Source organism: Purpureocillium takamizusanense, chromosome 1, assembly GCF_022605165.1.
Source record: "Purpureocillium takamizusanense chromosome 1, complete sequence".
Lineage (NCBI taxonomy): Eukaryota > Fungi > Ascomycota > Sordariomycetes > Hypocreales > Ophiocordycipitaceae > Purpureocillium > Purpureocillium takamizusanense.
Window position 1 is genome coordinate 578459 of NC_063068.1, and position 16551 is coordinate 595009.

Genomic DNA, 16551 nt, shown 5'->3' on the forward strand with positions numbered 1-16551 from the left:
AAAGGTAATGGTGCCAAAAAGGTCCCATAGGCCAATGACAGTTTGGAGGTTAGGCCATCGATCGGCGGGTTCAGGGTTGCTTTCTCCTACTTCGTGAAGGCTCTGCTACGGGCGTATCATGTCGTTGACGATGGCATGTTGCTATGGAACTGCTCTCCTATGAACAAGGGCTTCTTTAGATCGCCCACAACTCTTCATGTCGAGCCTAACAGGTCAACACTCGCGTAGGGTCTCTGCTTAATACTCCAGAAAAGGGTCTTGCATCAACCTGCCCCCGCCGCAGCTGTCAGCACAGCATCTTCCAACGGCTCCGCTGATCGTTCCAACAACTGTCCACCGGCATGGCCCTGGACGTGACCCCTCTTAAGGCCCATATTCTCATACAATTTCGAGTCTGATGGATTCTTGATGACGCGTACAATCGCTTCCGTCACTGCTCTCCGATGACCACGGTTGGAGCGACACTGCTTCACGTGGATGAGGGCCGCGTCCAGCTGGTCCAGGGCCTGACGGTGCGGTTTCATGTCCTTTGGCTGAACAACGGCCCGCATCGCTGCCGTCTTCATCGCCAGCTTGACGCTTTCCTTGCACGTGCGGCTGCCGTGCCACCACTGCTCCCCGGATGTGAAGTCGCACAAGATAGACTTGAGATCGCCGTAACGTGCCGAACCTGTGTAGGCAAAGACCAGGTTGGCAAAGTTGTACTCGTTGTAGAGAAGCTGGCCGTTGCCGTTCTCTCTGGCTGCTACCTTGCATATCTCGGCCGCGCCCCTGAGGTTGCCCTTCGCTGACAGCAGCTGACTAGCCTTGTTGAATGCGCTGTCGTGTATGCGTGCGCCCATCCGCAGTGCCTCCTCGATGAGCTCGGTTGGATCATCTCCCCTTTCGAGGCGCGCCATGAGCACGGGTGTCAGGGCATTGCTGATGTCCTGACCACGTTCATGCGCTGACCGTATCAGTGCGATGGCCTCGTCGACATGCGCCCCGTTCTTTGCGTTCAAGTGCTCCATGACTGCTCCTCGGAGACCACTTGATGATGCAGACTTGTCGTGCGAGTTGACGTCTCTCGTTGATCTGCTATCTTGCCCACATGCTGCGGCGTCGTCTCTCTGTTCCCCGACCAGTTGCAGGCGCGATCCGCATGCACGCAAGCTCTGCTGGAGACTCGCAATGCTTGTATCGGAAAAGCTCCAATACTTGCGGCACCGGGTGTAGAGCCGTTCAACGAACGCATCGTCCATTGGCAGTCCGCTCTCGCGGCAGAACCGCAGCCACTGGAAGACAGCGTCAGTTTGACGGCGGCTGGCATGCTCGTCTAGAACCCTGTACACCCAGCGATTCTTCGGTTTCATCTGGTATGTTGTAGCGAGTGCTCGTACAAACGCCTCCAGCTCATTGGGAGTGTGCGTTTGCGCAAAGACATCAGTGATCCGAATCAACGCCGCTTGAAAGTCAGCGCAGGTAGTGTCGAGACCGCTATCAAGTCGCCTCAACTGCTCATGGACAAGGCTCCAGTTACCAAGTTCGGCGTCACGGATACTTAGTTTGCCTTGGAGCCGCAGGTCGACTGCATGCGCATCGGGGGCTAGGTTTCGAATGGCCTGTAATTCCTGGGAGAGGAAGGAGTCGTTACGTGCTTCTGCTGCCATAAGGATCATCAGGCGCCGTATCTTATACTCAGTTTCGTAAGGAACTGCCACAGTCTTGAATATTCCTGCGGCTCGCATTGCACGATATAGCTGCTTGGTGCTGTCGAAATCTTCTTGGAGCTTTCCATGACGGGCGAGTATGCGATGCAACAGTAAGCCCCGCATCCAAAGCTGTGACCGCTTTCGGTCAGAGAGGAAGCTAAGCAATGTCTCCATATGCTTAACTGAGCCGCTTGCTTGAACAAATTCGAAGCACGAGATGATGACCCTGAGAGGGTCTCGACAAAGAGGAATCAGGGCCGCCAAAACGTCGACAGTTTTGGAGGGTTCATTTCGACTCGTCAATCTCAGCAATTCAACACCGATGGCTTTGATAGACTTGGCGGCTCTGGGTATAGGAAGACCAAACGACGCGAGCCTTTGCAGCACCCGGTTTGCTAGCTCTATGCGCTCACAAATTTCGGTCCGGTCCAAATGGCTCATGTCTGACTGTCCGAGTAGTTGATCCAGAATGACCAACGCTTCATCGTAGAAAGGCCGCGGAGGAGAGCTCGAGCTGCCTTGAACGGATCGTATTAGATAGGAGCGAGCAGAGTCCAATGGATCTACCGCTTTCATGGGCGGATTGGGTTCGATGTTCGCAGGGTGGTCATCTAACGGCGATCCCTTCGCCTTGTTGGGCTTGGTGACTTGCGCCGATTGTGCCGATATGGAGTTATACGCAGTGATGTTTGAGAAAGCCTTTGGGGGCCTCCACCCCCCATCGCGCGGACGGGCCGTCGGGCTGGGGGTCGCAAACTTGAGCGACTCCAAGTTGATTGCGTCAGGTACGAAGGTGTGCAGGCTTGCGAGGCCGGCGGTGGATGTGGCCGAGGCTGGCGTATGAGCACCACGAGATATTTGAAGTTCGGTACTGTGGTCGTGGATATTGGCGACGTCGGGGCTCGAGTCTGTTGATCCATCGCGGCGTCGGCGGCGACGTGTCGAGGTCCTAGGTCGTGGAATCGATGATACTGAAAGAACATCGTCGCCGACACCTGAGAAGCTCCCTTCCCATTGAGCGAGACCTTCGGTCAGGGCAAGGGGCCCGCGGTTGGACCTCACAGTGTGCAACTTCCTTGCATTGTCGATGGCTGCCCGAGCTATCTTGAGGCGCCGCCTTCGTTCCTCGGCAAGCAGAATGACTGAGCATGACGTGGTGAGGACGACGCCACGCAGGGCATTGAGCGCCGCCCTAGACGGAACAGGATTTTTCGATGCCATTCCGAGAGCCCATTGTCGCCGCAGGCACCTTTGGTTGATGGGGCGTGGAGGGACCGAGTCGTTGATGATTGTTCGGCGGTTGGTGAAGATGAGACAGCGAAAGATTTCTGGGCGAAGGCGAAGCAAAGCTCGGCACCAGCAACGCTCGGCTGGAGTTCGGAAGAGGCGGCGGTACGTACAGATCAGGCCACTGGTCAGCGCTGGGGCTCTCGGTTAGTTACCTAACGTACCTTATGCGCTAACCTGTCCGGGGTGTCCGGATTTACTCTCTGCAGTGGGCCGCTGAGCACCAACTTCACTAATAACATGGAGAGCTCTGACAGCAGCGGCGACTTCGTGGGCCAAACCAAGGAGGTAAACACTTATGTTTTCGACTAGCAATTATGTGACACAGGTGACTGAGTGCTTCCCATAACACAAGCGCGTTGTGATGGCTTAATGTTGAGTTGCACTTCTGCGAAGGAACAGACGCTTCAATCGTTCCAATATTCCAGCAGACTCGCAGTGTCCATTTTACGTCTTTAGAGTCTCTAACTCGTGCTTTCAATGTATGATGACCTGAATGCAGAGATGAAACTGAGATTGTTCACCGGCGAACCTGAATTGAGCCGCGGTGGATGCATCGAGGGCAGTCACTGGGTGCCGCACCTTCCTCCTCGACCTGGAACCGGGAGTCAGGGCAACCAGAGCCGCCGCGAGATGCACCGCAGTCCAGCTTGATCAGAAGTCCTCCGTCGCTTCTTCCTCACCATCCCCTCTGTTCTACGCTTTTCACGAACTCTCGGCAGCATAGGAAACTTAGCCTCCAACACCAGCGCACCTCCGGTTCTGAGCATCATGAGCACCGCGTTGCCAATGGCCCCTCCGGCGCAGTCGCCGTTGGCCCAGTATCGACTGCTTGCACCGACAGCTGCTGCTCGGGTAAGCCCAATTTGTCTCGGAACCATGAACTTTGGCACCGCATGGTCAGTTCCTCGTCCAGAGAGAGTCTCTGGACTACACAAATCCTGACTGCTTGGGAAGGGAGGATTGGCTCGGTCGTTGTGACCAAAATACTGCGGAGTGTATTCTGGACTTCTTCTACGAACAAGTAAGCCTCAGAAGCTAAGAAACAAAGTGAATCGGAATGTTGTTGCTTACATGTCGCGTAGGGAGGTGCGCTCGACGGTGTTACTCGTCTTTGCACTGTTGCACCCGCTCACAGCTTTCGACAGGCAATTTCATTGACACAGCTAACAGCTACCAGTTTGGTGACTCTGAGATATGGGTTGGTGAATGGATGCGGAAGCGCAACAATCGCGATGAGATGGGTATGCTCATGCTCGCCTCTTTCTTCACTGCCTAACTGACTAGTAGTTACCCCTAGTCATTGCCACTAAATACACGAGTAACTTCACCGCCGGTGCCGCAAATCCGCCTACAGTCATGGCAAGCTTCACCGGTAATGGAACAAAGAGCCTGGTCACGTCCCTGAAAAGCAGCCTCGATAGGCTCCAGACCGGTTACATAGACTTGCTCTACGTGCACTTCTGGGACTACAGCACCTCGATCCCGGAACTAATGCAGTCGCTCAACCAGCTCGTGGCTGCCGGTCAGGTTTTGTATCTTGGGGCCAGTGACACTCCGGCTTGGGTTGTCAGGTGAAGAGCCCGGCGTAAGATAATACTCACAGTCCAATGACTGACCTCCAAACAGCAAGGCAAACGAGTACGCCCGTAACCACGGCCTCCGACAATTCTCGGTGTATCAAGGCTTTTGGAACGCAGGATCCCGAGAGCTTGAGCGCGAGATCATTCCAATGTGCAGATCAGAGGGCATGGCCATCTGTCCCTGGGGCGCCGTGGGCGGAGGGAAGTTCAAAACTGAGGAGCAGCGTCAACGTGCAGACGGCCGCAACACCGGTTACTCCGAAACGGATATCAAGGTGAGCTTGGCTCTAGAGTCCATTGCGAGCCGAAAGAACTCGACTCTCACGAGCATCGCACTGGCGTATGTTATGCATAAGGCTCCTTATGTGTTTCCGGTTGCTGGCGGCAGAAAGATCGAGCAACTCAAGGCTAATATCGAGGCGCTCACGATTGGACTGAGCGACGATGAGATCAAGGAGATTGAGAACGCCGCACCGTTTGACTGGGGCTTCCCACATAATCTGATTTGGGCAGGCGGTGCCGGCACGTCCTACCAGAACGTGTGGCTCCTCGGCACGGGTGGAAACTTTGAGTATGTCGAGGAAGTAAAGGTACGTATCACAAAGAACCTCTGAGCGGACGTCTGTTGACAATACAGCCCATTCTGCCGGCACAAGGAGGGTCGTGGGAACCTCGCTCAAAGTCTTACATTTGGCGCTGGGTCTCGGATCGTTTACGACGACCTATGTGGATTGGGAATAGAGCCGTCACTGGCGCCAATGGAGCCACGAGGTGGTAGGTTATCTTTTGCGAGGTTGAAAAGCCCTTGCCCAAGATGTGGCGGAGGAGGGTATGAGCGACTGCTTTCTGTCTATGGGATCATGGAGTGTTTCATCATGACGAGACAGCTTGTCAGTCCTGGCTTCTTGCGACTAGGTAATAAAGATCCCAGAGATGGTAGGCAATTAACAAAGCTAACAAGCTCCATTGCACTCGATTGGATCCCGCCATGTTGATGCGGTAAAGGGAAGCTTCCCTTGGTCTCTTTGTTGGACTCCTAGAGGAAGGCCCAGCGACTCGCCCGCTTATTGGGTCTCCGTTGTCTTATATTGCTCCTCTATGCGAGAAGTACAAATTGCAAAATACTATGAAGAAGTAAATGGGCACGCATCTCTTGAAGTTCGATTGACTGGTGAGGCGGACTTAGTTCATTAGGGAAACGACAGCGGTCGCTCCTGCCTCACGATCACGTACATACACAACGACCCCCACTGCTCACGCCTCACAGCCCGAAAAACACAAATCTTGGGAGCTTTCCAAAGGTAAACCTCGGAATTCGCATCGTCATCCTCGTCCTTGGCCTCTGAACACGGTAGCAATGAGACCATCTCGACAGCTTTCGCTCGTGTTCGATTGGTCCGTGGACAATCATCACCACAGATATATACGGCAGCATAACAGTGCACCATGCCACAACATGCGCCCCGTTGAAATGATTGAGGACAATGGCCAAATCGAGACACCGGACGATGAGCGCGATGTGGACATTGCGTTGGGGCCGGACTGCGTGCCAGGGACCCCAGAGGACGAGTTCAGGTACATCACCATGTTGAAGATTCAGTTTCTATCCAAGGCATGTGCATGTTCGAAGCAGTTAATTCTTGGCAGGATACTTGAGTCGCAAGTTCTCGACCAAGTCAACATCTTGGAGGGTGATGCCGCCCGCGACGTCGACCGCAGCAATGACCACGACAACTGCGATGCTGTACAATCTGACAACTCTGAAACCCCAAGCCACCGAACTCCACGCCGGGAACAGACACCAACGACGCCACCACCTGGAGCGAATAAGTCGCTACGGGAGGTGCCACGAAGTGCTCCTCGCAGCATCCAGCGCATAGGGAGATTCAACTTCCGACAAGGTGTGCGTATACGCGATTTCAAAGTCCCCAGGCGGAGGAGGAGCGCCTCACCGGCTGCGAGCAAGGCGTACCAAGGGCGAGACGGGTTTGAGGGGGGCGAAATGTCTTTGGGCTCACCGCAGCCGATGACACGGCGACGTGAACGCCAGCCGCCTGCATGTGAGCCATTGGCACTGGAGGATTGCGACTCCCCGTTCAGCTCGCCTGACCCAGAAATATCATCTGCAGACCGTCGCGGCCAATCTCGCTTAGGGAGCCCCCCGTCTGAGGCGGCGGTTGCGGCAGCATCGGTGCCGCTGTTGGCAGAGCCGCATTCGCATTTAGTACGAAGTGTCGGCCGTTAAATCGGGCCCGAGGATGAGGATGACGACGTATTTCGTGAGTGGCTCTTCGGGTGAGCAATACACCAAGTCCGTAAAGTCGCATGTGCGCAATCACGCATCAGGTTGGCTGGGCTGCATGGCCACTGCTGTCTACTACATAGTTGGGGTATCTACAAGCCAACTGTTGCTCTCGCGCGGCCAAGTACCGACCGCAATACATAAGTTTCAGACCCTACCAAACGCCTTTATGGAGCCCGCCATTTTCGAAAAACATGGTGGCATTATTTGGCTCCCTTGCCCTTAGCCTCGTTGTCTCCGAGCTCCCGTATCAGAATCGACGTTTGACCCTCTCCGCTATAGTCGTCTTGCCCTGTCTCGAAGCCCGGGCAAACTCCAATCGCGAGGTACTTGCCGTCGCTCGAGAACGCAAGTGCCGCGACGCTATTTGGAAACTTTTGGTACTGCTTCAACCTGCGCTTGGCCACGGCATCCCAGAGCGCGACGGTGCCGTCTCCGCCTCCAGAGGCAAACGTGCCGTGAACGGGGTGGAATGCCAGCGCGTTGACAGGGTAGACGATGTCGCCGTCGCCGTCAGGCGCGGGTTGCCTGTGACATTTGAACGCGAATTTCCGCGCCTGTGACTCATCCGTATCCTCGAACCACTCCACGGCGACTCGACCCTCGATGCTGCTCGTAGCATAACCGGCGTCGTTGGGCATACAAGCGACCGCTCTGGTGAGGAAACGTAGAGATGACTCCCGCTGCTGCCATGGCTTGAGATCCTGGGATCCCGAGGCGAAGAGGTCCGCCATGGCGTTGAGGTCGTAGATGTTCATGATGCGGCCAGTCATGGCGACAACCACCTTGGACGGGCTGGCGGCCACAGAATGCGGCTTCCCAGGCAGGGGAATCCTCACGGGCTCGCTGGAGGGGTCGTTGAGGTTGTGGATATGCAGGCTGCAGTCCCATGACGCAGACACAAGGATGGCTGGAGGAGCTGTCAGTGCTGTTTCCTATGGGGCTCAGGGCTGGGTATCCTCACCATGATCTCTGCTGTAGACGACGCATCTTACAGGCGCCTGATGCTTGCTCAATAGCGTCGTCTCTCCAGTTGCAAGATTGAGTCTAAGATGATTAGCCCGGTTCGTTGTGCGACCACTGTGTCCTGGCTGGGAGATGGATGTACCTGTTCACGCCACAATCCACAGTGCCAGTGAAGGCCTCATCATCGTCGGCACCAAAGCACACGTCCAGGACCGGCGCTCGAAGCTCGTAGGTTTTTAAAAGGCTTTTTTCGTCTGCGCCGCCGGACACATCGTAGCTGTAGACTTTCTTGTCCCAGCTCGCGACAAGGAGCTTGGTCGGAGAAACGGGCGCGAATGCGATCGCGGACACTGCGTCGCCCGGGGGGGGGGAGAGCTCGTACTGAGTCGCTGGGGGGCCGTCGTGGTCAGCAAACCATCAGTGCAAGTGGGAGGCGCCGTCTGACATCGTACGTACCGGGAGCCATTGTCAATGTGCTGCTCGCGAGTAATCCTGCGTCGACGGAAGCTTTCGTTCGGTTGTTTACACGGCCAGCGAGCCAGTCACGTGGGGTAGCTCGAGCCGCTGGCGGCGAATTCTGCCGGCGTCGACCGCCCCAGAACTAGCCACACCCCGCCACACCCCACCATCGCAGCCAGGCCTGCAAAATATCAAAATTATGACTCTCGCTTTCTCCTCAGCCCAACCCCAGATTCCACTCGATTTGCGACGTCACAAGCCGCTCACTCACGAATCTGTCACCGCGAAACCCGCTCCCGCCGAATTCTTGAATCGATCGAAAACTCCACAGACATAGGAGGAGACCGGAGAAGGACCTGGCCACCGCTTGCGGAGAATCGACCTTGGCGTCAACCCCACCTCACACCTCCTACCGGCCGATCCGACCTTGAAGTCGCGAAAATACCGCCAAGATGTCTTTAACAAACTGCCGTTTCTATGAGGAGAAGTACCCGGAGATTGATAGCTTCGTCATGGTCAATGTCAAGCAGGTTTGTTGCTCAAACATAGTGAGCGCACGGAGCTGGACGCTCACAAAGGCAACGCCAGATCGCCGAGATGGGTGCTTACGTCAAGCTCCTCGAGTACGACAACATTGACGGCATGATCCTGCTGTCCGAGCTTTCCCGAAGACGTATTCGGTCTATCCAGAAGCTCATCAGAGTCGGACGCAACGAGGTCGTCGTTGTGCTTCGTGTCGACAAGGAGAAGGGTATGTCACCGCACGTGCTCCAGATGTGGAGGGCGAGGCTGACGCCAGGCGCGCTTAGGCTACATCGATCTCTCAAAACGACGAGTGTCACCAGAGGACATGGTCAAGTGCGAGGAGCGATACAACAAGAGCAAGACTGTGCACCTGATCATGCGACACGTTGCCGAGAAGACGCAGACCCCGATCGAAACGTTGTACGAGACGATCGCCTGGCCGCTGAACCGGAAATACGGCCACGCCATCGACGCTTTCAAGCTGTCCATTACGTAGGTTTTCTTGCGGTTCTCGGATCGTCACGTGGCTGACAACTGTCGCAGCAACCCCGAGGTCTGGAATGACATTACTTTCCCCAGCCAGCCTGTGTCGGACGAGCTGAAGCTGTACATCAGCAAGCGCCTCACGCCCCAGAAGACCAAGGTCCGTGCCGACATTGAGGTCACCTGCTTCGGCTACGAAGGCATCGACGCCGTCAAGACCGCGCTGCGCACCGCTGAGGCGGGCAACAGCACTGCCGAGGCTGAGAACTCGGGCACGGAGGTGAAGGTTAAGCTTGTGTCTCCTCCCCTGTATGTTCTTACTAGCTCCTGCCTCGACAAGAACCTGGGCATCACTCGACTACAGGAGGCCATCACGGACATCAAGAAGAGCATTGAAGGCGCCGGCGGGCACCTGGTGGTTAAGATGGAGCCCAAGGCCGTGACGGAAAGCGACGATGCTGAGCTCCAGGCTCTGATGGAGAAGAGGGAGCGCGAGAACGCCGAGGTCAGTGGCGACGAGAGCATGAGCGAGAGCGACGACAACATCCCCGAGACTGTCTAAAGGCTTTGCGAGGCACATGTTCGGTTTTAGCGGGCCCAAGGTTGCATCACAGCTTGTAGCCATGAACGGCAAAGTGGTGTTGGCATTGGTCGGGGAGTCTGTCTGGCAGCGTCGCTGGTCAGGTCCAGTAGAGGACAAGAGATGGCGGACGGGGCGGCCCCCCCTTGTAGCTAGCAGGCCAGCTTGCGATGTCACACATCGGCGTTGGAGGACGATACAAAAAATGCATCACGTTCGTCACATGATCATCTGGCCTTGTGCTTGTGACTTTAAAGTTTAGATCCCGTGGTTTTGCCTTGACAATAATGCCGGTGGTTTGTGGATGTGTGAGTTTCGCATGTGCCAGAGCTGCAGATGTCCTCCGGGAGCTGCAGCCGGGGCCACTGAGCAGCTCCAATCGGCAGCCAACTTCAGGCACTTTGGCGGACGGCCCCACCCTGCTCCCACCAGCAGCATGGGAATCTGCAGGGGTCCCGTCCGCGAAAAGCGCACCTAGCTAACATAGGTATCTGACCTCATGCGACGCCGCTCTCTCACACACGCACTCACTCAGTCACACCAGGAGCTTTCCGCCAGGGCCCGCGAGCCAAACTCGACCAGGCGGCGCGCAACGAAACGACGCGCCCCCACCACGCCCGGGACGCCATGGTGGTCACAGGCTCTCTCTGGGCACGAATGCGGAGCGGGCGACCGGGCAGCTCGGCGGCGCGGACGGCGGCGCTGCAGCTGCTCGGCTTCGCGACGTGGATCCCCGTCATCGCGTGGTTCAACCTGCACGTCGCGGAGCTGACGCTCATCGAGGGCACGTCCATGTACCCGTTCATGAACGAGGACCGGGACTCGACGCTGCGGCGGGACGTGATCCTAAACTACAAGTGGGCGCCGCAGGAGGGGCTGGAGCGCGGCATGATTGTGACGCTGAGGTGAGAAAGAAGAAGAGGAAGAGGGGCCTTGGTTTTTGCTTGTCCCCTTGCTTGGTTGCTTGCCACGGATACCCACCCACAGCTTGTGGTCTTGTTTTTTAGAGCGAATTTGTGCCGCGGCGGCTGATCACGGTATGCTTAGGAGCCCCATGCATCCCGAGACGGTGGCGGTCAAGAGAGTCGTGGCCGTCGAGGGCGACGTGGTGCGGACCAAGGCGCCGTACCCGGTCCCGACGGTGAGGATACCGCAGGGCCACGTGTGGGTCGAGGGCGACGGCCCGCCCGGCTCGAGCCTCGACAGCAACACGTACGGGCCCGTGTCGAAGCGGCTACTTACGGGGAGGGTCACGCACATTGTGTACCCGTTCCGCAAGCTTGGGCCCGTAAGGTGGTGGGAGCACGAGAGGCGGCCGCTGGTGGAGTGATGGCGGGCGGCCCGGGGGGGGGTGGCTTTGCCACGACTACTTGTAACGATTTTTGTTGTACCAACACTTGAGGCAAGCGATGGCGGTAAATAGTGGCGAGAGGAACGGAACTCGCGGCGGGACTGGCAAGGGCGCAGCTCAGGCGATATTGGAAATGTAAGACTAGGAACCTTCGGCGTGACTGGAGAATGGTGCAACATAGCCTTGACCACCTTCTTCGCCACCTACATTGTCTTTGAGCACCCGGACGAATGTGGCTCTGAAGGATCTGTCGCCTTGGACATGCATGAAGTGTCCGTCTTTTCCTACATCCACATACATAAGAGAGCGGTTGGTCTCGATGTTGGTCGCAGCATTCTCACTTATTCGGGCATTGAGATGACTCTCACGAGTGTCGTTCACAACTAAATGGTACCAAAGGCTACTAGCTTCACGATTTCCCCTTGGAGTCCCTGAATCAGTCTTCTTTCCTGCGGAGGCTTAGAACTTCACAACGTAGAGAACGAGGTACACTAGATGCGACATCATGTACAAAAAGGCCTTGCCCTATGCCACGGCATCTCTTACGTACGCTGATAACCTTCTTCCTACCGTGAAAAGTACCGCCAGCTACGATCCAGGACCTCACCGTCGATGCCCTCGACTCCACTACAGTCTATAATAATACACCTCTTCCCGCGGCTCGTAAACGTGAAGTGCCATATTCGAGTGCTGACGGCGACGACCATCATGCGCGGGGTCATTTTTCGGCTCATGCTAAAAGGCTGACGCGCCCAGACCACGGCTACAGCTGTCAGCCGTCGGTGTCGCGAGATCTGCACTACGCACAGCTTTGCGTACGAAGCGTACGAAGTACAGTATGGGTAATAAGCCTGGCAGCCACGGCTGCCGCTGTCTCACCAGGAGACTGGAGCTCCGACGCGGTGCAGATCTTCCTCTGGAGTCTAGAACACACATGCATAGCGCTGTACATCACCACCGCGACACTGGAATGTCCCGCCCACGAGATGGGTTGGGCCCCATCTACTCTTCCTCCCTTCACTCCCAACTCCGCCTTGCAATGAGCACAGGAGACCGGACAAAGACGTCATGATGCTGCCGCTATCTGTCGGGATCCACACGCTGCTGCTGGGCGTCGCGTGCGTCGCGGAGGGCGACCCAGTCTTGGGCATACCCGCGCAGCTGCAGGGCCGCCGCGGCGACATCATCCGGGAGCTGGGGCCGCTGCTGTCCAAGGACGCGACTATTGTGTTACCACTGTCGTCAGAAGCGGAGCCGCTGCTCATACGCGCTGCCACGCCGCGAATCTCGCCAGATTACAAGGCCATTGTCGAAGTCGCCACGGAGCAGGACGTCCAGCAGACGGTAAGCGCAAAGAAGATGGGGACGCAAAGAGCGTACAGTCCGCAGCTGACTTTGGGCCCAAGATCAAGTACGCCAACCTACATAAAACGCCCTTCCTAGCCGTCTCGGGCGGCCATGGATGGCCGACGACGCTCAATGGCGTCAAGGCCGGCATCCAGATCAACATGCGCAAGATGAACCACACGACGCTCAAAAGGGACGGGCGTTCCGCCAGCATTGGTGCTGGTGCCTTGCAGCACGAAGTTATCGCTGCCTTGTTCAGTCACGGTAAACGAGCAGGTGCGCCGTATTGCAGGCCCTTTCATGTATGTCCGGGTTGACCAAGTCGAAACGAAATAGTCACGGGCCTTTGCGAGTGCGTCTCAGCCATTGGGCCACTCCTCGGCGGCGGGCACAGCATGATCCAGTGGCGATACGGTTTCGCTGCCGACAACCTCGTCTCAGCACGCGTCGTCCTCGCCGACGGCCGGGCCGTGGATGTGGCGGCAGACAAAAACAGTGATTTGTTCTGGGGTCTGCGCGGCGCGGGCCACAACTTTGGGATCGTCACCAGCTTTGTGGTCAAGGCGTACGACGCCGGCGATACATGGACATTGATTACTCTCACCTTTACGCAGGATAAGCTCGAAGTTTTTTTCGAAACATGGAACATGCTTGAGAAAGCGCACCCTGACCGGGGTATGTTGGTCGTCATCGGCATCATGGCCAGGAACGACGACATAGACCCTGAGAATGTGAGTTTGAACGGCGGCCTTCGCGGGGATGGAAACGTGCGTATGCTGAGCGGGTTGACCGAACGCGCCAGCCCGTGATAAATCTGCAGCTCATCTACGAAGGACGCAACGACGCTGCAGACCTCTACGCGGCGGCGTTCCGTAAGCTTGAGCCGAAGGCCGACTCGACATTACAGGAAATCTCCTGGGGAGACCTCTTCACCGCAGGTGGCTTCGGACTCACAGGGCCGATATGCCGCAAGAACCAGAACATCCTGGGCTACCCCAACTCGCTGGACAAGTGGGACGTTGACGCGATGCGAGCCGCATTTGGCATCTTTTCGGACCTGACATCCGAGGAGTTGTTCAAGACGTCAGCCATGCTGCTTGAGTCGTACGGCCAGCAGGGGGCGCGCGCGGTGCCCGAGGGGAGCAACGCGGTGGCACCCGAGGAGCGGCGACGGCACCTGCTCACGTCGCCGATCCTGTGGTGGATGGGCGACGATGCGGCTGCGAGGAAGCGGGCCGAGGACTACGGCGCGGGCATCCAGGCGGCCGTGCGGAAGGGTGCCGGGTCTGCGGAGCCGCACGCGTACGTCAACTACGCGACCGGCTGTGAGGACTTCGGCGAGGTGTACGGACGCGAGGCGCCGCGGAGGTCGAAGCTGAAGGCGCTGAAGGCGAAATGGGATCCGCAGGGGCAGTTTGGATTCTATATGCCAATCGAGTAGGTTGGGGGGTGAGGGGAGGGGGGCGGCTGGTGGTGATGGACGTGCAATGTGATTGATGATATGTGAGGGAAAGAAGATGCTGGGCCGGTGCCGTTGTGTGTTTTGAGCGCGAGAAGTAATTTAGTAGTTGATAGTTGACGGGGAGGGAGAGTGCCGACTTGCCAAGTAGATGTTGATGAAGCCGTCAAGTGAGCCTCAGGCAGAGCGACGGGATAAGGTAGGTAGTACGTATCTGGATTCTGGAGGTACATCGTAGAACCAGACGCCACGCACGGACCAGCCGCGCCCCTGCCAGCGGGCTCCGGGTCCCACCAGGTTCCCGTCCTTCGTCATTGGGCGCCGCTCGGGGATAACGTCGGAGAGAGCGACAAAAAGTTCTGCCTCACAAAACCTCACTCACCACGCCTCACCTAATTACCTCCCCACGCCGCGCATGCGCACCGCCGACGCCGCCGCCGCCAGCACCCGTCCCATCCATCGTTCAGTTTCTTTCCCTCATACTATGTTTTCCTTGCAACGATAGACGGCGCATATCATCACTAGCGATTTGTTGTCGACGGCGACTTTTCTCCCGTCGCCACCCGATTTCGTTCTACAGGCACGCGACGCCCGCCGATTTTATCCGTCTCGTCCAACGACACCCGTCAGCGACCCGCGAACCCCCGCCCTTTCCAACCGATCGCACCGCTCTGCTCGACGATTATAGGGCCAGGAAATGCCCCTGGCCTCCCAACTCTCCTCCCTCTTCTCAGCCGGCTCCCCGTCTGCGTCGAGCGCCGCCTCGCCCGCGACCCCGGACCCGGACTGCGTCGGCCCCGGCGCCGTCTTCGCCCCGGACCCGTCCCGCGCCCCTCGTCATGACAGGGAGCTCGTCCCCCACGGCCAGTCGGAGACCAGCGATAGAGGCTCCGGATCGGGCGCGGGCATGAAGTCCGATGACATTCAGGTCGAGGGGCGGCCGCCGTATCTCCATGTCAGTAATCCCTCACCAATGGCTTACCAATTGGTAGCCCACCGTACTCGTGTAGGAACATTGCGCTGAATTTGTCTTTTGTTGTCCCACAGGCCATGATTGCTGGCGGCATCGGCGGATCGACGGGTGATCTGCTCATGCACTCGCTCGACACGGTCAAGACAAGGCAACAGGGCGACCCAAACATCCCGTCTAAATACACATCCCTCGGCCGGTCATACTACACAATATTTAGGCAAGAGGGTATTAGGAGAGGCCTGTATGGTGGCTGGCTTCCCGCCCTCGGCGGTTCGTTTCCGGGTACGGTGCTGTTCTTCGGGACGTACGAGTGGAGCAAGCGCTTTCTCATAGACCACGGTCTGCAGCATCACCTGGCATATCTCTCAGCTGGTATGCTCCCCGGTCATTCTAGCCCCTGCTTTTCCGATGCTGACTCGTGTGCGCAGGCTTCCTCGGCGACCTGGCCGCATCCATCGTCTACGTTCCCTCCGAGGTGCTCAAGACCCGTCTCCAGCTGCAGGGCCGATACAACAACCCCCACTTCCGCTCCGGCTACAACTATCGCGGCACCATCGACGCCGCCCGAACCATTGTCCGCACCGAGGGCGCCTCAGCCCTGTTCTACGGCTACAAGGCCACCCTCTACCGCGACCTGCCCTTCTCCGCCCTGCAGTTCATGTTCTGGGAGCAGTTCCACGCCTGGTCCCGTGTCTACAAGCAGAGCCGCGACATTGGCGTCCCGCTCGAGCTCCTCACTGGCGCCGCTGCCGGTGGCCTCGCCGGTGTCATCACTTGTCCGCTTGATGTCGTCAAGACGCGCCTCCAGACTCAGGTCAACTCGCCGGTTGACCATGCGGCCCGAGCGCGCGATGTGAACCCGCAGAAGCGCCACATCTCCACGTCGTCGCCGAGCACGCACCGTCCGCAGCCTGGCGCCATCGCCCTCGAGACATCATCTGTCATCACGGGCCTCAAGGTCATTTACCGCACCGAGGGCATCGGTGGGTGGTTTCGTGGTGTTGGGCCCCGCGGCGTGTGGACCTTCATCCAGAGCGGGTGCATGCTCTTCCTCTACCAGCGACTACTGCACGAGCTGGAGGTTCGCCTGCCGCTGGACAAAGAGGAGCCATAGACTCTACTCCATTTGGTGCTAGCGTGTGTTGTATTTGGCGATAGATGACGTTGGAAACATTGAAAGACGAGAGGCTTTCGTCGTGTACAAATAAAGCAAGAGATAAAAGACTACGTGTACGAAGAGGGAGGGAGAGGAGGATGCTTCGTGTGGGTGGACAACGGACATCATTGTTTGGCGTTGGGGCGGCTGGCTAGACGGGACCGGTACACTTTTAGGCGGCGAGTTGGGGGTCCGCGACGAACATTTAGACATGAACTGAGTGTCTCTGCACCAACTCAAGAATTTTGTATTAATATTCCATGACAATCACCCTCTGCCTACCTGCGTGGCTTGATGGCGCTACTTGTGTGGTCGTTGTGTCAATGCAACCTTAGGCGTCACTATCCGTGACCCGGGCCTCAGCTAAAATGAGGGAAAGTTGGTAATGT

The 16551-nt window shown here is 57.4% G+C and overlaps 7 protein-coding genes across 9 annotated transcripts; 5 read left to right on the forward strand and 2 right to left on the reverse strand.

Annotated features, from left to right (window-relative positions):
* Positions 1 to 71: 71 nt before the first annotated feature.
* JDV02_000202 (uncharacterized protein) lies at positions 72 to 2994 on the reverse strand. The gene has a single exon (XM_047980980.1). The coding sequence runs from the start codon at positions 2910 to 2912 to the stop codon at positions 264 to 266; it is 2649 nt and encodes an 882-aa protein (XP_047836938.1). The 5' UTR covers positions 2913 to 2994; the 3' UTR covers positions 72 to 263.
* A 229-nt stretch (positions 2995 to 3223) lies between these two features.
* On the forward strand, positions 3224 to 5563 carry JDV02_000203 (uncharacterized protein). 3 transcript variants are annotated; one of them, XM_047980981.1, is made up of 6 exons: positions 3224 to 3877; positions 3936 to 4006; positions 4127 to 4222; positions 4279 to 4552; positions 4608 to 5151; positions 5199 to 5563. In XM_047980981.1, the coding sequence occupies exons 1-6, from the start codon at positions 3750 to 3752 to the stop codon at positions 5337 to 5339; spliced, it is 1254 nt and encodes a 417-aa protein (XP_047836939.1). In that variant the 5' UTR covers positions 3224 to 3749; the 3' UTR covers positions 5340 to 5563. The 3 variants fall into 3 exon arrangements, with proteins under 3 accessions (XP_047836939.1, XP_047836940.1, XP_047836941.1); XM_047980982.1 differs by having other exon boundaries at positions 3224 to 4006; positions 4269 to 4552; XM_047980983.1 differs by having other exon boundaries at positions 3224 to 4006.
* A 1197-nt stretch (positions 5564 to 6760) lies between these two features.
* Positions 6761 to 8336, reverse strand: BUB3 (mitotic spindle checkpoint protein Bub3). The gene is made up of 4 exons (XM_047980984.1): positions 8286 to 8336; positions 7972 to 8218; positions 7828 to 7910; positions 6761 to 7773 (listed from the first exon to the last, which is right to left on the reverse strand). The coding sequence occupies exons 1-4, from the start codon at positions 8293 to 8295 to the stop codon at positions 7067 to 7069; spliced, it is 1047 nt and encodes a 348-aa protein (XP_047836942.1). The 5' UTR covers positions 8296 to 8336; the 3' UTR covers positions 6761 to 7066.
* A 175-nt stretch (positions 8337 to 8511) lies between these two features.
* On the forward strand, positions 8512 to 10099 carry JDV02_000205 (uncharacterized protein). Its single transcript, XM_047980985.1, has 4 exons — positions 8512 to 8818; positions 8877 to 9039; positions 9098 to 9305; positions 9357 to 10099. The coding sequence occupies exons 1-4, from the start codon at positions 8741 to 8743 to the stop codon at positions 9856 to 9858; spliced, it is 951 nt and encodes a 316-aa protein (XP_047836943.1). The 5' UTR covers positions 8512 to 8740; the 3' UTR covers positions 9859 to 10099.
* A 290-nt stretch (positions 10100 to 10389) lies between these two features.
* On the forward strand, positions 10390 to 11391 carry JDV02_000206 (uncharacterized protein). The gene is made up of 2 exons (XM_047980986.1): positions 10390 to 10781; positions 10924 to 11391. Exons 1-2 carry the CDS (start codon positions 10504 to 10506, stop codon positions 11204 to 11206), a joined length of 561 nt encoding a protein of 186 aa, XP_047836944.1. The 5' UTR covers positions 10390 to 10503; the 3' UTR covers positions 11207 to 11391.
* A 904-nt stretch (positions 11392 to 12295) lies between these two features.
* On the forward strand, positions 12296 to 14015 carry JDV02_000207 (uncharacterized protein; the record flags this gene model as incomplete). The annotated part of the gene is made up of 4 exons (XM_047980987.1): positions 12296 to 12571; positions 12634 to 12850; positions 12911 to 13305; positions 13377 to 14015. 4 exons carry the CDS (start codon positions 12296 to 12298, stop codon positions 14013 to 14015), a joined length of 1527 nt encoding a protein of 508 aa, XP_047836945.1.
* A 395-nt stretch (positions 14016 to 14410) lies between these two features.
* JDV02_000208 (uncharacterized protein) lies at positions 14411 to 16502 on the forward strand. The gene is made up of 3 exons (XM_047980988.1): positions 14411 to 14988; positions 15081 to 15378; positions 15435 to 16502. Exons 1-3 carry the CDS (start codon positions 14731 to 14733, stop codon positions 16118 to 16120), a joined length of 1242 nt encoding a protein of 413 aa, XP_047836946.1. The 5' UTR covers positions 14411 to 14730; the 3' UTR covers positions 16121 to 16502.
* The last annotated feature ends 49 nt before the right edge of the window (positions 16503 to 16551 follow it).